A 25,439-nucleotide genomic window follows, 5' to 3' on the forward strand; every position below is an offset into this window, starting at 1 on the left:
GAAATTCATGCCTGTCAAGATTCATACAGCATCATTAGCAGAAGCCCAAATGATCTGTAAACGAATGACAAAATAAATTATGGTAATTATGAAAACCCGGAGCAATACCCAACAGTTCACGGACTGGAAGACTGGGAGCGAAACAGAACAACCAGCAGACTGGAAAGCTGGAGTGTGACGTGCACACTGACTCATAAGCATTGATCTGTTATCTGTGAAGAACTAGAGTCAACTTTTACATGGGATACATGGAAAATTCCAGGTTATTTGGCCAAAAATAGGGGGTTGACATTTATGAGATCATATATGGTAATAGTCGAGGCTATGAACAAATTGACTTGATAAACACATTTTAAAAATCTTGGGCCTAAAATCCCACAGCAGTCTTGCTACTTCCCAGCCAAGCTTTCCTTTGGCAGAATGATGGGATCCATATATGGGATGTGGATGTGTAGAGCTCAGTGGGCAAAGAGGCGTTTTTATTTATTCAAGGGATTAGGGTATTACTGTTAGGCAATAAATGCTGGCCCAATCTCTAATTGCCCAGAGAACAGTTAAGAGTCAACCATGTAGGCCAGACAACGTAAGGTTGGCAGATTTCCTTCCCTAAAGGGTGAGCCAGATGGGTTTTTCTGACAATTGACAACAGGTCTTAATTCAGCTCTTAATCATTCAGCTCTTAATTCCAGATTTTTATTGAATTTAAATTCCACCATCTGCTATGGCAGGATTCAAACCCAGATCCCCAAAACATTACCTGGGTCTCTGGATGAAGAGTCCAACAGTAATACCACTAGATTGTCATCTTCCCTAAATATGCTACTATTTTGTTCTTGGAACTAAATGGCAACCATCATGGGGATTCAGAATACACGATTAATCTGAATCCCAAAGATTTGCAGATTTTGGGAAGCAGCAGCTTTGGAGTTGATCCTGTCATTCTAGGACAATCAGGAACAAGAACATCCTGATCTTGGACAGAGAGGCTAAAGTTTGTGTCTGCTGTACTGTTGTAATCCCAGTCATTGCACATATTTTGGAAATAACTTTGTGTCTTCATGTTGTGGATTAGACAAAAAAAAACGCACTGTATGTATCTGGGCTTATTAATTTGCCTCATGTTAAGTAGTTTGTAAATTATTGTTTTGTAGTGTGCATTGTGTAAAAGACTCTTATCCTCTGGAGTTACTTAAAGCTTGGGACAAGTATAATCAAACCAAGTCTTCAGAAAATGATCGTCCAGGTGAGAATTTTAACAGCACACTTTGAGAATATGACTGTCTATTATTCACAAAAAATAATTTTTTCAGCACAATTGGGATAATTGAGATACACTTTTCCCAAGTTTGGGTCAGATACATATAGCTAATGTTTTGATGTTTAAAATTTGCATGCAGCAAGAAAGTGAGAACCAAGTTGTATTGGGATTGTTTTGGTCTCTTGCATAAGAATTCTTAAAGATAAAATACAGAACAAGAATACAATAGATGATGGCCTAGTGGTAATGCCACCAAACTATTATTCCGAAGACCCAGGGAATGTTCTGAGGACCAGGGTTTGAATCCTACCATGGCAGATAGTGGAATTTGTATTTGTTAATAACCTGGAAATAAGTGTCTAATGATAACTATGAAACTATTGCTGATTGTCTTTCAGAGAAGGAAATCTGCCATCTTTACCTAATCTGGCTTACATGTGACTCCAAATCCAGCAATGTGGTTGACTCTTAACTTACCTCTGGGCAATTAGGAATGGGCATAACTACTGTCTTATTTAGTCCACATCCTATGAATGAAGTTTAAAAATATCAATCAGACAATCATGTCCATTTTTCAAATAAAGAGATCAACAAATGTGGGAGGGGAATCTGTTCTACAGTTACTCTTCTTCCACACTATCTGTTGATTCCCTGCTTTAAAAAATTCTAATTTCCCTCCGCACCATTGCCAGAGAACAAATGTTTGATCGGAAAGATTGGAATGATATTGGTCCTGGCTGTATTGGGTGCAAAGTAGGGGTTAAATGCCCCAATTTCATGGTCTTCTGTACTCCAGAGGCCTCTGGAACATTGATTCTCTATAATAGGCACTAGGCTCTGTTTTACTAAAGGAGCTAACAAATGCTTTAGAGCTCCTCTGAGAAATTAAAATATCCTGAAAAGAGCAGGCACTGGGTTCTGCTAAGGCTCTTCATGTGGTTTTAGCTATGAGCTAACTTTTAAATTGTGATTCAAAAGAAAGATATATAGAGTGGTCCTCAGTGATCCTGACACCTATTACTGGTTCAGGATCACCTGGGATATTAGCTGAAGTCTGTTACCATTGAAACAAACACCTTGTATTGGACCCTGACAATGGATGAAATGGGTTTCAATGTGTAACAGACTGAACATCTTACTTAAATTAATCAAAAAAAAACTGAGGCCTAATTTAGGTGAAGATTAAGCTTTATGGCTAGGATCGTGCTTTAAGTGCACTACTGTTTTTGCAATGAAAATCAGTTAACATGTAATCCCCTAAATTAACAGAAATTGATTTACCTTTTTTCTAAAATTTATTTGGAATGGCATGCCACTATATTGAATATCCGCCATCAATTTCTCTTAAGGCCTTTACACCGTTTAGTGTGATTGGCTTTTCTATTATTAATTTCTTGTTATTTTCAGTAAGTGCAGGGATAATTCTTGAAATTTCTTTTTTAAAGAAAAAAGTCTCTTTCAGGGTTCTACCTTGCATTTAATTGTTTCCATTTTATTGATGTGGAAATATAATGTGCTGCATCATCGATGTTTCTTTTTAAGGGATGGGTGTCCCTCTCTTTTTGGCCGCCTTGTTAAACTGGACAGATGACAAATAAACAGAAAGAGTTTTTTTTAAAAGAAAAATGTGATTCTAGGTTAGTGATTCATCAACCAGTCTGTCCATGGATATATTCTCAATGGTGTTGCTTCTTTCTCAATGTTCTGAAATCAGATACTAGAGTATTTTTGAGAAATTTTAGTTGCATTGAGAAACCCATTGTTAAAGAAATAAAGTAGTATGAATTAATGATAATGGGAGATATAGACAACAATCAAAGTCTCTTCTCTTCACTTGCTACCAGAATTGTGCTGCAGTTACTTTGAGTACTCTTTCCCATTATTCAATAAAATAATCTACATTTGACTGTACTTAAAATCAAAAACTTGTGATTGATTCTGGTTGAAATATAGCTCAAAAGTTTAGTTGTTTTGTAAAATCTCCAGATTTTTGAAATCTCTAATCAATAAATAAACCATATTTTCTCCTTACTAGATGCATCATTCAAAGAGCAACTTTATATCATTTTTGAATTTGAAAATGGCGGTAATGATCTCGAAAGTATGCATACAAAGGTAACTTCTTAAATTATTTTCACAATTACACAACTCCCCTTTCTATCAAATTTATTGAACCATCAAACTGTTCCTGCAGATACCTTCTCTTGAATCAGCAAGAAGTATACTGCAACAAGTAACTGCATCCTTGGCTGTTGCTGAAAAAGCTTTAAATTTTGAACACAGGTAAGGAAGGAAAGCAGAATTTTTCAATTTCCTTTTCATAAAGAAAGGCTTTGTTCTATATAGGGCTTTTCAATACCACTGGATCTGTCAAACCATTTCATTTTCTATCTGAGGTAGTACTACTTGAAGTGTAGTCAAACATAATTAATTACTTAATAATAAATACTATGCTTGCCAGTTTCAGGGACTCCTTTAATATTTAAAGATCTGTTTGTTCAGAAGGGGCATGCTTCAGATTTGTGACCCAATTGAATGTATAGATTGAGCAGTATGATGTGCCTGGATTTTCACAGTAAGACCATTGTGGACCAACCAAAAGTAAACTAAATGAATTGGTCCTAGGATTTTATTTTCATTCACTAATACGATACAGGCAGTGCTGGTAGGGCCAGCATTTATTGATAGTTCCTAGTTGCCGTTGAGAAGGTACTGTGGTGAGTTGCCTTCTCGAATGACTGCAGTCTATGTGCTGTAGGTAGTTCCACAGTAGAATTAGGGAGGGAATTCCAGGGTTTGATTCAATAGCTCTGAACAAGTGGGGATATATTTCCAAAACCAGGATGGTAAGTGTCTTGGAGGGGAGTGTTGGTCCCATTTATCTGCTACCCTTGTCCTACTAGATGGAAGTGGTTGCAGGTTTGGAAGGTACTGGTTTAGAGTGTCCTGGCAAATTTCTGCAATGCAAATATATCTTGTAGATTGTACACACTGTTGCTACTGAGTATCAGTGGATGGAGGAATAGATATTTGTGGATGTGGTGCTAATCAAGTGGACTGTTTTGTCTTGGATGGCATCACATAGAGGGTTGTGAATCTTTGGAATTGTCTACCTCAGAATTAGAGATACTCCACTGTTGAATACATTTAAGACTGAGATAGACAGATCTTGATTAGATCCCCTACAGTATGAAAACAGCCCAACCCTCCAAAGAATAACACACCCGGACCCTTTCCGCTAACTTATATTTACCTCGACTAATGCACCTAACACTATAGGCAATTGAACATGGCCAATTCACCTGACCTGCACATCTTTGGATTGTGGGAGAACCCGGAGGAAATCTACGCAGACACTGGGAGAATGTGCAAACTCCATGTGCGGTCACCCAAGGCGGGAATCAAACCGCCTGGTGCTGTGAAGCTGCAGTGCTAACCACTGAGCCACTGTGCCACCCCAAATGAATCATTTTTTATTTGAAATGGACAATTGGTTAGTGTGATGAAGCCATAAGATCAGCTGAGATTGTACTGAATAGCAGAGCAGGCTCAATAAGCCATGTAGTCTACTCTTTTTTTTTCCCTAGATGAGAGCATGATTTTATTTAGCTGGTATAAATTCCTTCAATTCTTTTGGAATGTGCTGAAGGCCTGTGTGTGTTTGTGCTTGAGCCTCCCCCCTTCAGGGGAAAGGTAAGGAAACAGATAGTTGTGAAGTGATGGGTAGTCATATAGTTCATTATGCATAAAACATCAACACAAAACAGTGTATGTCTGAAAATGTTAGAGTATGTTTCATTTACTGATAAAACAGCAGATCAAATGGAAATTCATAATACTACAAGTTATGATCATCTCATAGGCCAGTATCATATATTACACTGAAACATGAGATGTTGCTTGTATCTCTCCTGAACATAATTATTGGGAACTATACTTTAAAAGAAATTGGCCTTGTTAGATCATTATTGCAAAATCATATGTAGTACACTCATATATTTTAGGGCCACTGTTACCTGATCACTTGAGATATTGGGGAAATGCTGTTGCTCGTTTTTGGTATTATTGACATTGTTCTCTGTAGCTTAGCCGGCTTTCAATTGAAGATTTTGAGAATTGGTGTAATGAATGTGGTATAAAACTATTGAAGGGCTAATTTTCTACTGATTTTTTAAAAAAAAATGACCCTTTGGATGATTGCTTACGTAAACCATTCTCAAATGAAGAGAATGAATCAAACTGAAAATAGGTATTTAATTCTGTAACTGATGTTAATATTGAAATTGCTGGAACTTTGTTCATTTTATAAGCAGAAAAAAAATTGGATAATTTTGAGGTGGAAATACAATGGCACAGGACTTCCACCTGACACTTTTCCCAGCCATTCAAATTTAAAATCCTGTGACAATGCTTAGAATATTTGAATCCGATGGACCCCAACTGTGGAAGCAATGCCTCATGAGGTAGAAATTTGATGCCTAATAAAAGAGAAGTTTTTTTTATTTTGCCAACAAGTCAGGTGGTTGGACAAACACCCAACATTTTGGATTAAATTTGTTGAAGTTGTATAACTGGAAACCTCTCACATCTGGTCTCTGCCTCAAATTATTCCCAGAAATAATGACATTGAAATCGATCCTCTTCTGCCCAGAAATGCTGTTTGCTGTGCATTTTTCTGTTTAGAATCTGCTGTTTTTTTTAAAAAAATGTCTTTATCTGGGATTTTGTTCAAATTCATTTTCAGAGACTTGCACTGGGGAAATGTTCTTATCAAGAAAACTGCCATCAAACAAATTGAATACAAATTGTGTGGGAAGACATTCAACATTGACACTCATGGATTTGTGACTAATATTATTGATTATACACTGTCAAGAATGGGAACAGGTTAGTAATATCATCCATACATTTTAATAAAGTTGATTGTTTTAAACCATTTGCCTGATCAAAAGATCTGCATTTAAAAAAAAAATCTGCGTACACATTGTGGTGCAGTGCTGGATCTAATACTCATGTAAGAAAAAAGAGAAATCTTCATATAACAAGAATGGCAGTAGGTCAAATGCCCTCGTCAACCTTTTTTGTCACTCAGAGATTACGGTCTGTGACCAAGCTCCGCATACCTGCCTTTGTCAAAATCATCTTCTATACTTCAATTAACAGAAATCTTTCAACCTCCAATGCTTAAAATAATCAATTCAACCAGCATCAATTACTGTGAAAAATTGTTCCACATGTCTTTTATACTGGGTGTAATAATTTTGATAGTATGTCTATTCTGTGACACTTGTGAAAAATCCATTTATCATCAACCACACTGCGACTGAGCATCAGTGGGAGGAGAGAATAGATGTTTGTGGCTGTGGTGCTAATCAAATGGACTGCCACACTACCTCATCAACACTGTTTATCAAAGCATTTAAATAAGTTAGTTAAATACAATTTTCCTTTTTACATATCCACTTTAACTTTCTTTTATTAGCCCACACTTTTCCAATTCCTAATTAATTTTGTCCCAGATTATTGTCACAAAAATAAAGTATCCACACCACTAACCTTTTGGTTATCTGACAAATGGTTGCCTCAGTTACCTCTCTACTTTTTAAATATCACCATAACATCCTCAGATCTCTAACACTTTAGCACCACTTGAAGATTGTGAACAGAGCCACTTTAAGAGGCTTGGATTGAAACAGCATTTTGCAGGTAGATACAGAGGGATTTACAGCCAATTAAGTACTTTTTGAAGTGTAGCCATTTGTCCTGTAGTAAAATCGGCAATAAATCTGCATTCAGCAAACTCTCTAGCCAGCAGTGAAATTATTGACAATAATGTTTTAGTGTTTAACAACTAATAAATGTTACCCAGTATAATTGGGGGAACTCCACTGAAACATTTTAAATAGTGCCATGCATCTTTTACATCCTCCAGGTGGAACAGATGGCCTGTTTGTTTACTATCCTATATGAAAGATGCCATCTCTGGTGTATTAAGAGTAACATGAAAGCTGTAATGGTATTGTCAAGTTTGAAACATCACCCCAAGCTTTTGTTTGTGATTTATCCAAATATTTTATCTTAATCATTGCACTGCAATCACATCCACATATCTATTACTCACTACATTTAATGCACTAAAATAATTTGTTCTCTCCAGATGAAATTGTACACTTTTGTGATCTTTCCTCTGAGGATAGTTTCTTTTGCGGACAAGGAGATTACCAATTTGACATATACAGAAAAATGAAGAAGGAAAATCTGTGAGTAATTGCAAGTTTTTAACAATTTTTCTTCATAGAGTACATCCACATTATGAAACATCATATAAAATATAGCATTTGCAGAGAGAGCATTGAGGCACTTGAGGCTACCAAATGGTGATGCATATTTTGATAACTAATGTATGCAGTCTTTGGGGTAATTTCAATAGGGTTTGGTGGGCATTGTTGGATATTAAAAATATCTGTTCCTTTGTCAGCAGCTGGCACAGGTGTTAGTTTGTGATTAGACTCAACATTAGAGTGGTGCTGGAAAATCACAGGAGGTCAGGCAGCGTCCGAGGAGCAGGAAAATCGATGTTTTGGGCAAAAACCCTTCCTCAAGAATGAAGCTGGGAGCCTCTGGAGTGGAGAGATAAATGGGAATGGGGTGGAGCTGGGGGGAAGGTAGATATATTTCCCTCTTCACCTCTATCTGCTTTCCGTAAAGACCATTCCCTCTGCGACTATCTGGTTATGTCCACGCCCCCTAACAGCCCACTCTCACCTCCTGGCATCTTCCCCTGCCACCTCAGGAATTGCAAAACCTGTGTCCACACCACCACCTCCCCTCCATCCAAGGCCCCAGAGGAGCCTTCCACATCCATCAAAGCTTCACCTGCACTTCCACACGTCACTTACTGTATCCGTTGCTCCTGATGCGGTCTCCTGTACATTGGGGAGACTGGCCGCCTACTCGCAGAGCGCTTCAGAGAACATCTCCGGATACCTGCACCAATCAACCCCACCGTCTAGTGGCCGAACATTGCAACTCCCTCTCCCACTCTGCTGAGGACATGCAGGTCCTGGGCCTCCCTCACCACCCAACGCCTTGAGGAAGAACACTTCATCTTCTGCCTCAGAACCTTCAACCCCATGGTATCAATGTGGACTTCACCAGTTTCCTCATTTTCCCTCCCTCCACCTTATCCCAGTTCCAACCTTCCAGCTCAGCACTGTCCTCATGACCTGTCCCACCTGTTAATCTTCCTTCCCACCGCTTCAGCCTCCTCTCTGACCTATCACCTTCACTCCCACCTCCATCCACTTATTGCATTCTCAGCTACCTTTCCCTCAGCCCCACTCCCCTCCCATTTATGTCTCTACCCCCGAGGCTCCCAGCCACCTTTCTAATGAAGGCCTTTTGCCAAAAATGTTGATTTTCCTGCTCCTTGGGTGCTGCCTGACCCTGCTGTGCTTTTCCAGTACTACTCTAATCTAGACTCTAAGCTCCAGCATCTGCAGTCCTCACTTTTGCCTGTTAGTTTGTGATGCCTTTCTAGTTTCCTTGTGAGTCTAGTTGTAATTGAAACTTACATACACAAAAGAAATTCTTAATTTTTATTAAGAATTTGTTTCAATCTGAAATATTACTTTGGGCCATGATGTTACCAGAAGTCCCATTTTTACAATATAATTTCTAATAATTTAAATCCATGTCTGAGCATGTTACACTTGTTATATAATATACGTATAGAGGTCAATAGATTTTTAAACCCCTGCTTGAGCATAGATCTTAAAGGGATGCTGTACAAGGATTTGAAGTATTGAAATGTGAACTTCACTGAAAAATGTGTCTTTTCTGTTTTTCATAAATGGATATCAAATTAATGTTGCAATTGACATTGCCATGGTGAAATAGCCAAAATATTTTATGGAATAATTAAAGTACACTTGCTATCATTATTGATTTTTTAAGTTGTTGATAGGAAGACAAATCTTGAAAATTCACAATGTTGCTATTTTTAAAAGACATATTTCTCTTTTTGGTTTTTAAATAAAACTGAATATTTATTTCTCTTTTGTTTCTCAGTAACAACTGGGCAGAATATAATCCACACACAAATGTGTTATGGTTGCATTACTTGGCTGACAAAATGTTAAGCATGCAGTACAAGAAAAGAAACACCAAAGCACACAGGAGACTTATAGAAACCTTTAAGGAGTTCATGCAAGAATGTCTAGAGTATCAGTGTGCTGCAGATGTATTAACATCAGCTCAATTGTTTCAAAAAAGCTAAAATATTTGGTCTTTATCTCAGACTTGTAAATAAATTTCCATGATCTTTAAAGCAGTGATTTTATAAATATTGTAAAATATCATGTAATGTATTGTTTAAATAAAATTGTGTAAAATGATGGCTTGTATGTGTAGATTAAATCTAGTATTAATTTTTATTTCCAAAGCAAAATTTCATTCTACTAAATATGACCTTTCAAACAGCTTGCAATTGATTTTCAATTGTTTTCCTTTTTGGCACATATAAAAAGTGGAGTACTATTAATAGCATTGGAAACAATCTGTTTGCCAGTAGAACATGAGATAAGACAAAAACGCTTTGAGCCATTTCTATTATTTATTAGCCTGAGTCAGTCGCTTCTTCACCGAGCCAAAAATTGTGGGTTCAATATTCACCCCAGAAATCTGAGCTCATATCCAAGTTGATGCTCAAGTACAAGATCTTCAAAAGAATTCCGTTGTTTGGGACTGTTGGTCTTCAGGTTAGATGTTACGCTTTAGTTTTGGTGGATATTCAAGTCTCTGAGGAAATTTTCCCAGTATTTGTCATCAGTCATTCAGTTCATTTCTACTTTTGGGCTCTGGCATGCAGTATGATTTGTGTTCCAAATAATCCTCATTGTGGTTCAGAGGAATTAATTGCTTGTGAAACACTTGGAAGATGTTAGAGTACTTGGTTTAACTTTTTAAATTGCTTACCAAATACCTGCTGCTCTTCTTATTCTAGTTGGTTGACCTTATGGGTTTGCAAGAGTCTGCCAAAGAAGCCTTGATATGTTACTGTGGGTGCAGAGAGTTGATGAATGGCTTGCTAATCAAACAGACTACATTGCTGTGGGGAGTATTGAGCTTCTTAAATCTTGCAGCTGCATCCATTCAGGAAAGTGGGCAATATCCACCCTACTCCTTTTGGAGAGGCCTTTGGTTGGGAGTTGGGCTCTCTCATCATCACATACCATTCCTTTGGAATGTTTTAATATTAGATCATCTTATGTGATATGGAACTGAAAAATGCAATCATCAATAGATAGCATGAATTCTCACCTTGTGGAAAAAGTCAATTGAATGCCAGCATGAATTTACAAAAGGGAAATCAGCCATGACAAATCTACTGAAATACTTAGAGGATGTAACTAGTAGAGTTGATAAGGGGAGCCAATGGGTGTGATTAATTTAGACATGTGGGCGGCACAGTGGTTAGCACTGCTGCCTCACAGTGCCAGAGACCTGGTTCAATTCCCACCTCAGGCGACTGACTGTGTGGAGTTTGCACATTCTCCCTGTGTCTGCGTGGGTTTCCTCCAGGTGCTCCGGTTTCCTCCCACAGTCCAAAAACGTGCGGGTCAGGTGAATTGCCCGTAGTGTTAGGGGAATGGGTCTGGGTGGGTTGCGCTTCGGCCGGTCGGTGTGGACATGTTGGGCTGAAGGGCCTGTTTCCACACTAAGTAATCTAAAGCTTTTGACAAAGTCCCTTATGAGAAATTAATGTGTAAAATAAAACATATGGGATTGGGTGTAGTGTATTTTGATGAACTTAAAAAATGATTAGTAGACAGGAAATAGTTGGAATAAATGGGTCTTTTTCTGAATGACAGGCAGTGATTAATGGGGTACTGCTGAGATTACTACTAGTACCCCAACAATAATGATTTAGAATTGGGAATTAAATGTAATATCTCAATTTGCAATGACAACTTGGTGGAAGGGTGAGGTAGGAGGAAGATGCAAAGATGTTTGTGTGATTTGGACCGGCTTTGATTGGATAAATGCATGACAGATGCTATATAATATAGAAAAATGTGAACTTATTTCCAACCACCCCCCTGCCACTGCCCTCACTTTGTGACAAAAATAGCAAGACAGATTATTTGAACAGCTATAAATTAAGAGGTGGGGTGGGGAGAGAAATGTTCAATCAAACCTGGTGCCTTTGTGCACTAGTCACAAACCAAGTATGCAGTTGCAGCAGGCAGTAAAGAAAGGAAACTGTATGTTGGCCTTCATAGTGAGAGGATTTGACTACAGGACCTAGGATGTCTTGATGCAATTAAACAAGACATTGGTGAGGTCACATTTGTAATATCTTATGTAGTTTTTGTCATCTTATCTGAGGAAGGATGTTCTTGCTGCAGCAAAGATTTACCAAGTTGATTCTTGGGATGACAGGACTGACACTTGAGTAGAGATTGAGTTACTTAGGATTGTACTTACTAGAGTTTAGAAGAATGAGGGGGAACCTTATAGAAATGTATAAAATTCCAACATGATTGGACAGGTTAGATGCAAGAAGGATGTTCCTGATTTTTGGGAACGTCCAGAATCAGAAGTCTTGCTTTAAGCAAAAGGGGTAAACGGAGGTAAGAAATTTCTTCAGTCTGACAGTGCTGAGCCTGTGGAATTCACTATCATGGGAAGTAGTTGAAGGCAATACATTGTTTTCAAGGAAGTGGTCGATAAAGCTCTTGCGACTAAAGGGATCAAGGAATATATGGGTTGGGGGCAGGGGGGTGTCAGGATTAGGGCATTGAGTTCAATGATAAGTCATAATCACGTTGAAAAGCACATTAGATTTGAGGGATCGCATGTGTTCTCGTGCTCCTGTTTCTATGAAACCATTGAAGATGGACAACAATCAAAAAAACATGGCTGTGGTGAGCAGATGCTCAAATTCACTCATGGGGATTGCCATTGAGGTGGGGGGTAACCAATCATCCCCATAAATTGAAAAAGAGGTAAAGAGCCACTCTTCCGATCACAGGCTAACTTTTTCCAATGCTTGCTGCTGATAGATTTACCAATGTTCAGGAGCTGGGAATGTAACGGTGAAAGTACTGGTAATGAATTATTTTACAAATGAACATTAAATCTCTACTTAAGGCTGCATTTGTTCAGGAACTATGAGAAAAGGTACAGTTGATACCATTGTAATGAACACTGTCAATTGTTACATTTAAACATGTGGTTAAGATCTGAAAACTAGAAATTATAGCTTGGGGCTGAAGTAACTGGCTTTAAATAACCACAACTATCTTCTTTATATGGTGGTTATGACTCTCAGCCACTGGAGAGTTTTCTTTCCAATTTTTCCATTGAAGTTTTACTTGGTCTTCTGCTGATGCTGTTAACTATAAAAGGTTAAAATTTGGCTGGACTGGGCATTGGAATAAGCAAATTGTCATGGCCAGAAGCTGATCATTGAATATTGAACTATGCCTTTATAGATTTTGATTTAAAATGAATAATTGTACTTTTTTTAAAAATAAAATCGTAATTAACACTATTCTCAATTCTACATAGTGTTCTATCCCTGATTCTGCTACATGGACACTCTGCTCTGCTCTCAGTTCTCAATTGCAACTGCACTGTTGTACAAATTTACATTGAGAGCTCTAAACAAGAACCTTCTGACTCACAAACCATTTACATAGACCATGTCTGGAATTTGTTATTAGTTAAATCATTATTTCATGATATTAATCATGTTGAGAGTTTATGCTGCGATTTCAAGGAATAAATTATATTTTCTTAAGATTATACTTGGTACACATTCTTGATATGGAATCATCAAAATAATTACATAAATGGTTTAGGGCTGTGATTGTTATTGATCTGTATATATCCAGTTCATTTCTGGTATTTGTGCTGTCATGTCTTAATTTTTAGTTGACTCTGCCCAAAAGAAAATGTTATTTATTTTAATATTGACAGTGAATAAAGCACATTTACAAACTGTACAAACAGCACCAGGTTCTCTGGGTACAACACAGCAATATTGCACAAACACAAAATTATTAGGAGGAGACCTATCATTGTGCTTCCAGTTGGGATAAATACTGCTCATTATCCACAGGTAATGATGTATCAACCAGCTCAAAAATATGGGTGGCATGCACTGTACCTCGGAAACAGTCAACACTGGTCCTGAATGCCCAGAAAATTAAGACAAAAGGTGAAGTCTCAGTTGGGATTGACCTTAATTATTTTTTCTGTTTCCTGGGAGTATACATAGTTGTTACCTCCTCGTAATCTGCCCATTAGTGATTTCTGTTGGTAAAACTATTTGCTCACAGAGTTGTGTGTTACTTTAATTCCTTGACCCTTTGGCTTATTGTATCCACAACAAACACTTGTCCTTATTTTTAGAACTAATATATTCTCTTATAATTTTAAGATATACAATGCTGAATACCTTTAATCATCATATGGTTAACATTTCTGTTTTAGCACTCAACAATGTTTTAACTTTTATAGCTATATCTTCACTTACTTTAGAGGTAGTCTTCCATTTTCAATCTAAACACCCCTTTAGCAGAAAAGACATCATACCTCTTACATGTTCTTCTTTAGGATTTGAATTAGCTATTCATGAATCCATTTTGTTTCATAATATAAACTCCTTCAAAAGTTACTGAAACTATACATTACTATATGCTTAACAACTAATATTCTACAAATCAATTTTTGAGAATCTGTGAAGCATTTCTTTGATCTCTCATTGAATATTGGCCATTTGACATAAAGATAGTTGTCTGCCATTCCGACACTGGAGGGCAGAAACCTTAAATATTGATATTAATGTCTGGGAAGAACCTATTAGCAATCATTCAGATTGGTGGCAACTTCTCTATCTTGCTAAATGAAGATTTGAGTCATGATCTCCTAATGAAAGCAGGTAATTCACAGAATAGGCAAGAAAAGGAAGCAAACTCTGCATTCCACCCCACTGCTTTTCCAATATCCAAAGATTGATGAGCTGAGAATCTACTTATTTAGTCACATTGAGACTAATGGCAGAAACTCCAGCACCCTGAATAGATGACCTTGTATCATTGGGAAGTTGATGACAACAGTAGTAAGTCTCCCAAAACTACTTTTAAATGAATGGCAAAACAGCATATAAAACAACATTTCTTTTAATATAAATAGCTCTAGTGGGACAACATGCTAATGTTTGCACCAGAGTTTTGAAACATGGTACTTTCCATACAAGTGCCAGAAGACACATTTCCTTTCCTCAGTCAGTTGATCTGGGGATGTACTGAGCAGAGACACATAGGGGGAGGAGTAAAGGTTAGTTAATCCTCACCATGTAATTTCTTGTAAATTGTTCTGAACATCACTGGTACATCCTTACAAGCATTATGCCTTTACAATCTCCGATAGAATCTGGCAAATGCTAGTTGAGAAGAACATTAAAAAAAGAAAAATAATTTGCAAAATGGGAATAAATAGACATGGAGCTCATTCCTAGAATGAAAAATATTTTGTGAACCATTCTTGTCGCTGAGGATCTTTTCCTTTAGTTTCTTTATTCTTGCCTTTCTCATTTGAAATGCTGTAATGGGAACAGAAAAAGTTAATTTGCATTGTTGGAAGATTAGATCTGATGCTACATATTTAATCTTTATATTTATTCTATAATGTTATATTTAATATACTTTTGAGGACTTAACACCTTACAAGGCTTTTGAAGTTCTAACAGTATGGAATCTGTCGATTTCTTTTCTGGTATGTATTCTCTTAAAAGATGGAATTAGAAAAATAGGTGGAAGCATAGACCATTTAACAGTATTCTCTATTTAAGATTGCAATAAATTCATTAAAGGCTACTATATTCCAATAATGATATTCTAAATTTAATCTGACATTTCCCTTAGATATAAATTGCTAGTCAGCAAAACCTTATTACCTTATTACTAACAATAAATACAATTTACAGCAAAGAAAAATACTTTGCTCTCATTTAAAAAAAATATTAAGGTATTGGTTTAGATTCTTGTAGCTCCTGAAAGGGAGGTTATGGTCTAGTAGTTTCATCGCTAGACTACAAATCCAGAGACTCAGGGACCTGAGGGCAAAGCCTTAGAGTAAAGGGAAGACCATGTAGAATACAGGTAATGAGAAACTTCTCCAGCCAGAGTGTGAATCTATGGACTGCATTGGCACAGAAGGCTATGGAGGCCAGGTCATTGAGTATATTTAAGACTGAGATAGATAGATTCTTGAGGATCAAGGATTATGGGGAGAAGGCAGGAGAATGGGGTTGAGAAACTCATCAGCCATGATTGAATAACAAAGCAGACTTGATGGACTGAATGGCCTGATTTCTGCTCCTATATCTTATGGTCTAATATTCCGGGGACCTCTGTTTGAAACCTATCCTGGCAGATGTTAGAATTTGAATTCAATAAAAATATGGAATTAAGAGTTGAACGACGTCCAAGAAATCATTGTAGACAATATATCAGGTTCACTAATGTTGCTTAGGGAAAGAAAGTGCCATCCTTAGCTGGTCTTGCCTATATGTGACTCCAAACCCACAGCAATGTGGTTGATTCTGAACTGATCTCTGGGCAATTAGGGATGGGCGATACATACTGGCCTAGCCAGCAAAGCCAACATTCCCATGAATCAATTTTTAAAAACATTACAAGTGGTATAAGTCTCTCTATAGTTTCTTGTAATTGTTCCCTTATCTACAGATATTGCATCTGGAATGTTTTGAATATCCACACTTTGGAATCACAGTAATTCATGTTAATTTCTCCATTACACCTTTAAAAATTCTCTGGATAAAGGTACTGAAAAGACTGTGTATAGTTATTGTTCATCCTTAATGATCTTGGAGGTGGTGATAGAATGGACCTCTTGCAGAATTCTTATAGTCCTTGCTAATGGTCCTACAAAGGTTTTGCATTATTATTTATAAGTTAAAAGACTTTTGCAAAAGTAACCTTGATCAGTTGCAGCATTGTATCCTTAAGATTTACATACCACAGCCAAAGTACAATGTTAATATCAGGATTTTTTTTTCTCTGTCCTCTTTGGTATTGAGCTTTTAAGATGTTGAGGTGGCATCCATTTAAATTAATAGTGAGTATCTTATGACATTGCTAACTTGAGTCTTGAAGGTGACTGAAGTTTTAAGGGGTTCAGGATGTGAGCTATCCATCTGAGTACCTAGTTTCTTTGTCTTCATAACCAGTGTTCATATGGCTGGTCCAGTTCTATTTCTGGACAACAGTGAACTGCCCCCCACCTCCACCAAAAAAATTATTAGGTTTTGATGCTAGGAACCTCAAACATAAAAATCATAGGAAGATGGCTGGATTTTTCCCTTTTGTTAGGTGTCTATTATCAGGCACAAATAATGTTACCTGACACCTGTTAGCCCACAGCAAGTCAGGCAGCACCTATGGAGCCAGAGAGTTGACATTTCAGGCATAACCTTTTATCAGTCCTGATGAAGGGTCATGCCCAAAACAGTCCTCAAGTGCTGCCTGACCTGTTGTGCCTTTTCCAGCATCACGCTTTATTGACTGACTCTGCAGTCCTCACTATCTCCTACCTGTTAGCCAGGCCTGACGTTATCAAGACTCTAGCTTAGACTGATCTGTGCTGAAGAAGGTTCACTGGACTCTAAATGTTAACTCTGTTTTCTCACCACAGATCTTGCTAAAACTGCTGAGCTTCTCCAGTTATTTCTGCTTTTGTTTCAGATTTCCAACAGGTCATTGTTTTATTGTATTTATTGCATGTAAGCATGCAATTAGGTATGATAAACTTTGGACTGAATCTTGCATTTTGTTTGGCTAAGTGTGTTGAGTTTCTTTTTGGGGAGGGGTTCTCACCATGTGGTTCAGTGCGATTTCTTGCTGCATCTTGCCAAACCTACTACATTAACTGCCTACTCTGCTCCAATGGTGTCCTCTTATCCAATTCCAGCTCCACCTTATTACGCACCAAAACAACTCACCAAAAGGTTGCTGTGTCCACTTGAATAAACACCAACATTCCAAAGCTGTCTTGCTCAGCAGAAGACAGTTGTAATGAGGATGTTGTACAAGGGCAAAATGGCACATGATTCTCTGATAGGGACCTGGAGCTCCGGGTTGATGAGGTGATGCAAAGAGGTGTAATCCTTGCCTTAAGGACTGGAAGAGGAGGGTACAACATCTGCTCCTGGCAGTTGGTCTGAAGTTGCCACTCAGGTAGGGAAGTCTCCACTGTCTGGAGGAACAGCCAGCAGTGCTGTAAGAAAACAATCTTCTCTGTTCCACCAAGGGAAGTGGTCCACTCCAGTATCTCATACACATTTTATTCCTGCTACTGTACCAACTCCTACCAAGGCTCACACTTTCCCACTATTTGCCTACAATATTCCACCCCTCCCCCCCCCAAGTTGCTCTTTTTCATTCATAACCTCCCACACCACCAACCATTCATAGCCCGTGCTGCCTACTCACTCACTCAGGGAACACCTGACCAATGAGTGCCTCTGTGGACTTCAAGGACAATTACTACCTCAAGAGAAGGCTACCTGGTTACTGCATAAACTGTTGACATATAGTGTAGGTGTGAGTTTGAAGCAGATCACTACCACACAGCAAAACATCCAGCCAATTGACTGAGACTTCTGATCAACAAAGCAGACTGCCTGGTTATGCCACTGGTCTAATTAACATGATAAGGCAGAGTGCTAAGTGGGTTAGCATTAAGAAAGCCCTTGAACAGCCCTGAGATGCAGCCTGGTCTAGTCCATGAGCTATTGGAATAACCTTTTAATGTTAATTGCTGGTGTGTTTGCAATGCAGATTTTTGCTTCCTAATTGGCCTGCCAGAAGATCAATGGGTGGCAAGATGGTCATGGGGATTGGCAAATGTCAGATGCCAATGTCAGTGGATATGACATGCTGCTTGTTGCTGTGTAACATGGAGGGTGGTCACAACAAGGACAAGCAGATGTCTTCATTGACTTTCACGATGAGATTTCTTTCAGTCTAGCTTGTTTTGCATATTTGGTAAGATAGGAAGCTGAATATTAATCAGGTGAGTTGGGCCATGAACAACAATAATGGTCCTTAATTGGTAGTTTGCTTCTGTCTGGTAAGAAACCTGCCTTTCTTCTTGGCAAAAATGTAAAAGATGGAGAAAAATGCCCTTGGCTTCGAGGTAAGCCTCACTGGACTTCTAATCTGATTCTGCCACAAATCTCACCATCGCCCATGTTGCTCAGACCCTTCGAAAACTCCTCCCATGTTACAGACTGTGGAGGATGATCTTTTTCTGCAAAGGGTCCAGAGCTAATCTCCCACCAGGTCGACCTGACAACATAATAGGTGGTGCTGCTAAAGACACTCCTCAGTATTAACCCATTCAGACCGATGCACCCTTATCCATCAGTGCCCTAGCCCAAGATGTTATACCACATTGTTCCTCCTCTAAAACCAACTCCAACACAGCCTCTCCCAAAGATGTCTGATTACTTCCCAGGCTAAAAGCCTAGGACCTTTTCAGGGTGTGGATGCCAATGATTTCTACAGTCTTCTTTATAGTGCTGACAGCACCTGTGCCAATTAGATGGAGGGTGGGAATTCAGAGAATTACAAAATTGTCCCTGTGCCATTTGGAAGTCATTGTGTCTGTACTGGCTCTCTGAAGAAGCTTAACGGCTAAGCTGTTCTCCTGCCCTTTCCCCATAATCCTACATTTTATTACTATTTAAGTAAAAAAATCTGATGTGATCTTGAATTCTACAATTCAACTGGCATCCACCATGCTTCCAGGTAGAGCATTTGAGACTCAAACCACTTGTTGCATGAAACTGCTACTTTTTGCATCACATTTACTTTTTCAAATTGCTCTGATTTATGCCTTCTCATTCTTGATCTAGTTGTAGGCGGAATAGTTTCTCCCCATTCACTCTTTCAATTAAATATTCTCCTGGCCTTCTCCTTTTCAACTTCTGTCTATTCTCATAGCTGAAGTTTCTCATCCTTGGAACCATTCTTGTAAATCTCTTCTGTATTGTGTCCAATATATTTTTATCCTCACTATAGTATGTGCTCAATACAATCCTTCAACTGAGATCCAAGCAGTAACTTATACAGGTTCAAAAGTTAAAAATCACAACACCAGGTTGTAGTCTAACAGGTTTATTTGAAAGTACATTGCCTTTTCCCCCTGTGCACCAAGAGGAGGTCTGACCCTCAGTTTGTTTAACATTTTGTGAGCAGGTCATTACTGAGACAGGCCTTTGAAAAGGATCAGTTGGATCTGACATTTTCTTCCAGGAAGGTGAACAGTACATTCCTCCCCCATTCCCACTCCAGTAAAACAGGCCCAAAGGCTGTGTTGAGGTCAGCAACTGTGTGGTTCAATGAATCATTGAATAGCTGCCATTTAATCCCACTGCTGATTTACTCTCTTCATCGTTTTACTGCTGATCAGAGATAACTGGCTAGTTTAAATTTAACCTGCTTTTGTAGCCAGGACAGACTGGGCAACTTTTCACATTCTTGATTAGATGCGATGTCATTTCTGGTAGATGAGTAGCTACTCTGGAGCTTTTCCCTGAAGTCGGTCTTCTCTTTATCGTTTACTCTAAATTTCAGCTTGTTGTGGAAAGCAGAATGTCAATACAAGAGAGCACTTTATCATTTGGCTAAATATTTTGTGTTGGTGTAGTAGCTACAAATTGGAATTAAACTTTTGTTGCATGTATAGACAAATACAAACAGAAAAGTTAAGATGTTTTTCAATCAAACATAGTCAATTCCAAACACTAATTGCAAGAAGCAAAGAGGCAGCTACTAAAATAATTACAAGTGATTTGTTTTCAAAAGTTGAGGAATCACTTCTGAAGATAAGCAAAATGAAAGAAATCTAACAATAGATGTTTAAACATAACTATAAATCTATGTTCAAAATGTCTGCAAGACATTTTCTATCTGTCTGATCAAGTGACTAAGGATCAGTAGAAATGCATGACATCCAAGTTCAGCTGAGAGATCCAGGAAGTAATTACAGTATACTGCTATGGCTCCAAGCATCAAATTGAACCAGCAGTAATCTTTGCTTGATCAGCAGCAAGAGTCTGCTTAAGCCCAACCATCAATTTAAAAACACTTCGCCTATGTCACTAGTTAATGTCAAATTCCACAAAATCATATCCACTAACTAGTACCTCTAACTCCCCTGACTTTATTCCCAATCCTGGGCTGAGAAGTGGCAGACAGAGTTTAATTTAGATAAATGCAAGGTGGTGCATTTTGGGAAAGCAAATCTTAGCAGATCTTTTACACTCGGGAGTATTGCTGAACAAACAGACCTTGGAGTACAGGTTCACAGCTCCTTGAAAGTAGAGTCGTAGGTAGATAGAATAGTGAAGGTGGTGTTTGGTTTGCTTTCCTTTATTGGTCAGTATTGAGTATAGGAGTTAGGAGGCCATGTTGTGGCTGTACAGAACATTGGTCAGGCCACTGTTGGAATATTGCGTGCAATTCTGGTCTCATTCCTTTTGGAAGGATGTTGTCAAACTTGAAAAGGTTCAGAAAAGATTTACAAGGATGTTGTCAGGGTTGGAGGATTTGAGCTATGGGGAGATGTTAAATAAGCTAGGGCTGTTTTCCCTGGAATGTCGGAGGCTGAGAGCTGACCTTATAGAGGTTTACAAAATCATGAGGGTCATGGATAGGGTAAATAGCCATGGTCTTTTCCCTGGGGTAGGGGAGTCCAGAACTAGAGTGCATAGGTTTAGGGTGACGGGGGAAAAGATTTAAAGAGACCTAAGGGGCAACCTTTTCATGCAAAAGGTGTTGTGTGTGGGAAATGGGCTGCCAGAGAAAGTGGTGGGAGGCTGGTACAATTGCAGTATTTAAAAGGCATCTGGATGGGCATATAAATAGGAAGGGTTTGGAGGGATATGGGCTGGGTGCTGGCAGGTGAGACGAGATTGGGTTGGGATATCTGGTTGGCATGGATGTGTTGGACTGAAGGGTCTGTTTCCGTGCTGTACATCTCTATGACTCTATGACTCTGCCCTATTCAAGGACAAACACATCAATTTAAAACTTGACATACTATTATACCCAATTCCAAAAAAAAAATTAGTGGAAGCTATCAATGGGATTTAAGATTTAAAATAAAAGCTTCAATTTAACGAGTATAGTAATACCTCGAGGCTTGTTTAGATGGCTGGACTTGTGAAGGCTGATTCAATAACCTTGACGTGCTGCTGAGGCTTTGGTCCAGGCTCGGAGATTTAGTCATTAGAGGAAACCTATTGATTGGAGTTGATTCTGAGCTTAGAAAACTTTTCTCATATGAACTCAGGTTGGGAACACTGACCACCCGGACTGGCAAGTCTTCTGTTCTCTTCTTCTGAAGTTAACAAATCAGAAAATAAAAAAAGAGAATACATTAAATTGTATTAGTCACTCCTTACAGGGAAGTACTATAATGGCCCAGATCTTTTGTTGAAAAATTTGATTGTCTGAAAGCTGCTACGAATCGGTGAATCAACAGGACTTATACACTTAATGGTAAGGTCCTAGGGAGTGTTGCTGAACAAAGAGACCTTGGAGCGCAGGTTCATAGCTCCTTGAAGTGGAGTCGCAGGTAGATAGGATAGCGAAGGCGGCATTTGGTATGCTTTCCTTTATTAGTCAGAGTATTGAGTACAGGAGTTGGGAGGTCATGTTGCGGCTGTACAGGACATCGGTTAGGTCACTGTTAGAATATTGCGTGCAATTCAGTCTCCTTCCTATCGGAAAGATGTTGTGAAACTTGAAAGGGTTCAGAAAAGATTTACAAGGATGTTGCCAGGGTTGGAGGATCTGAGCTATAGGGAGAGTCCGAACAGGCTGGGGCTGTTTTCCCTAGAGCGTCGGAGGCTGAGGGGTGACCTTATAGAGGTTTACAAAATTATGAGGCGCATGGATAGGATAAATAGGCAAAGTCTTTTCCCTGGGTATGGGGAGTCCAGAACTAGAGGGCATAGGTTTGGGGTGAGAGGGGAAAGATATAAAAGAGACCTAAGGGGCAACGTTTTCACGCAGAGGGTGGTACGTGTATGGAATGAGCTGCCAGAGGATGTGGTGGAGGCTGGTACAATTGCAACATTTAAGAGGCATTTGGATGAGTATATGAATAGGAAGGGTTTGGAGTGATATGGGCCAGGTGCTGGCAGGTGGGACGAGATTGGGTTGGGATATCTGGTCGGCATGGATGGGTTGGACTGAAGGGTCTGTTTCCATGCTGTATATCTCTATGACTTTATGTACAGTAATTTGTGGCAATGGATTGACACTCCATGAATTGTGGAAATGCAGTCTCATGCTGAACATTCTTCAGCAATACGCAGCCTTTGTATGTTACAACCCCCCTCCAAAAGTGCATTCTTTAGTCTTGGCATGATTTGGAGAACTTATCCAAATTAATGATGCTGACCTTGGCATTCATTTTCTGTTCAGCATCATTATTCCCCTGTGTATTTGCCAAGAATCATGTTGTAACTATAAATACACAGTTTCTTTTAAACACCTCCCAACCTCTCCCTGTCTTCACCCTCCTGTTCACCGTTTCCTTAAATCTGACAAACTCCTTGCTGCTTCCCACTTACTCACTGCCTCTCTCCCAGCCTAGATGGGGTAGAGATGTCACAAGGTGATTGAAGAGGGGGAGCAAGCAGGTATGTGAAGGTCAGATGTGGAAAATGGGAACAAGAGACAGAAATAATTGGTGGATCTAACAGCATTAAGTGGAAAAAGATTTTTTGGGGAAAATAAAGTTCAAGGTTAGCCCCTAAGTTTTAATGTACAAGTTATCTGTCATGAATCTAACCCACCTTTATTATATGTTTTCTTACAAAAAAGTAATTTCTAGCACATTTTCATTTAATACATTGTGTTTCAGGAACACATTCAGAGTATTACATGAGGGATAGCTGTAATAGCCAATTAAGCATGGCACTAAAAGTTAAACCAAATAATTAGGAACATAATACAACAAAAATAAAACAAAGAACTGTGGATGCTGGGGATCTGAAACAAAAACAGACATTGCTTCCCCCATTTGATATGTAAATCACTAAGTTCTTGTCTGAGGTCTGGTCATTTACATACTCTAACATTATCCCAGAGTGACAGAGACTGGGAGGGGGAAGAAAACCATATTTCTGCAGGGTTTAAAATTCTGCAACAGACTAGAGCAGCTACCAGAGGGAATATTTCCAACATCTCAAAGCTGGCTTATGTACATATTTACTACAGAGTAACTTTACAAGTTTGCTGAAAATACAAAACGGGGTGTGATCGAGAGTTGAAAGGAGAATGCAAGTTAATCTAGACAAGCTACGTGTCTGGACACACACATGGCAGATGCAGTATAATGTGGATGAATGTGAAGTTATACACGAGTGAAAAATAAAGGCAGATATTACTTAAATGGTGATATATATATATATATGGAAATGTGAATGTACAAAGGGATCTGGCTTTACTTGTACGTCAATGAAAGTAAATAGGTAGGTGCAGCAAGCAATTAGGAAGGCAAATGGTATATGAGTCTTCATTACAGGAGAAATTAAATTAAGGTGTCTTGCTGCAATTATACTGGGCCTTGTTAAGGCCACACCTGGAATATGGTGTGCAGTTCTGGTGTCCCTACCTAAGCAAAGATTTACTTGCCATGGAGGAAGTGCAGTGAACGTCCAGTAGGCTAATAGATGAGGAGGCAGGACTATCATGAGAGGAAACATTTCTTCACTCAGAGGGTAGTTAACTTGTAGAATTCACTGCCATAGCAGGCAGTGGAGGCCTGGTCACTGAGCATGTTCAAGAAAGAGATTGATAATATTTTCAGATACTAAAGCCATCAAGGGGCATGGAGTGAAAGTGGGAACATGGTACGGAGATGAAGAATCAGCTATGATCAGCGAAGGAGCAGGCTTCAAGGGCCAAATGGAGTACTCCTGCTCCTAATTCCTATATTTAGGTGAAAGACAGCCATGTTAATTTTTGAAAAGTGATTCACCAAGCCAGATTTCATTCTGGGATCTGACTTGTCCAGTAAAGGTATCAGCTGGGATCATAACACTCGGAAAAGTCATAACTTTCAGCTGGTGTAACATAGACAATTTACCTTCAAGGTCGGTGTGAAGGTTCCAGCATACAGACATCTATTGATGCTACTTTCACTGTTTGCCATGGCTAATTGGTGAAATCTTCTTTCATCCTGTCAATTTAAGACAATAAAGAATTTTATCAAATGTGAATTTATTTAAACGAATTTAAGCCAGAAAAACATTCCAAAATATTATAATAAAGTTTCGACTTTTGATTCTATTGGGAACTACAGACTTGGATCAAGAGTAGACCATTTTACCCCTTAAGCCTGCCCAACCAGCCTAAAAAGATGATAACTAATCTGTCCCAGGCCAGACTCCTCTTTCATGCCAGCTGATCAGAGCCCTCAACCCTTCCATATTTCAAAATTCTATACCTCCTCTTTAAATACTTTCAGGGGTCCAGCTTCCACAACTCCCTGGAGATAGAGAATTCCAAACTTGCACCACCCTTTAAGAAATTCCTTCACATCTTTGTAAAATTAGTGTTCCATTATTCTGCAACTACATCCCAAAGTTTGAGATTACCCCACTAATGGAAACATCTTCTCAACATCTACAATATCTGAAGCACCCTCCAAATCTTGCATGTTTCAATAAGATTACCCTTCATTCTTCTGAGCTTTATTGAATAACAGCCTAATCTATTTAGCTGTTCTTGGTAAGTCAACACAATCAGCACTTGAATTTCTATTCAATAGCTTTCAATGCCAATACATCCTTTGTTAAATACAGAGGAATTTTGATTATCCAAACAAGAGGGGCAGGCACTATTTTGTTCAGATAGTTGATTATTCTGATAATTGATTAATCCATTTTGCTTCTAATTTCCATCCTTCCTGCACATTCACATGATCCATATGTGACTGTTGCTGTTGTCGGGACAGGCCTTCACCAACGCCCACTGACCATAAAGCCACGGACTCTCCATGGTCTTGACTGCACTTCAGTGCACTGTGCTTCCTGTAAGGACTCTATCCCATTCTCCTGGTTTCACAG

General features: G+C 38.7%; 2 protein-coding genes across 7 annotated transcripts in view; one reads left to right on the forward strand and one right to left on the reverse strand.

Moving 5' to 3' along the window:
- Nucleotides 1-9,654, forward strand: part of haspin (histone H3 associated protein kinase) — a 66,018-nt gene extending 56,364 nt beyond the window's left edge. For both annotated transcript variants that reach the window (XM_043694296.2, XM_087986767.1), the window contains exons 10-15: nt 1,152-1,243; nt 3,294-3,373; nt 3,453-3,541; nt 6,003-6,145; nt 7,416-7,518; nt 9,329-9,654. In XM_043694296.2, coding sequence (XP_043550231.2) covers nt 1,152-1,243; nt 3,294-3,373; nt 3,453-3,541; nt 6,003-6,145; nt 7,416-7,518; nt 9,329-9,536 — 715 coding nt within the window. In that variant the 3' untranslated portion in view covers nt 9,537-9,654. The remainder of the gene's footprint in view (nt 1-1,151; nt 1,244-3,293; nt 3,374-3,452; nt 3,542-6,002; nt 6,146-7,415; nt 7,519-9,328) is intronic.
- A 3,069-nt stretch (nt 9,655-12,723) lies between these two features.
- The window catches only part of LOC122551785 (protein FAM184B-like), a 194,201-nt gene continuing 181,485 nt past the window's right edge, over nt 12,724-25,439 (reverse strand). For 3 of the 5 annotated variants that reach the window (XM_043694275.2, XM_043694284.2, XM_043694251.2), the window contains 3 exons: nt 24,458-24,550; nt 21,492-21,697; nt 12,724-14,870 (listed from right to left, as the gene is read on the reverse strand). In XM_043694275.2, coding sequence (XP_043550210.2) covers nt 14,783-14,870; nt 21,492-21,697; nt 24,458-24,550 — 387 coding nt within the window. In that variant the 3' untranslated portion in view covers nt 12,724-14,782. Of the gene's footprint in view, nt 14,871-19,500; nt 19,930-21,491; nt 21,698-24,457; nt 24,551-25,439 lie in introns of those variants that run through there. The other 2 variants (XM_043694259.2, XM_043694266.2) reach the window with 2 other exon arrangements.

Source organism: Chiloscyllium plagiosum, unplaced genomic scaffold, assembly GCF_037043375.1.
Source record: "Chiloscyllium plagiosum isolate Xiang-an unplaced genomic scaffold, Cpla_swu_hap1 HiC_scaffold_1, whole genome shotgun sequence".
Taxonomy (NCBI): Eukaryota; Metazoa; Chordata; class Chondrichthyes; order Orectolobiformes; family Hemiscylliidae; genus Chiloscyllium; species Chiloscyllium plagiosum.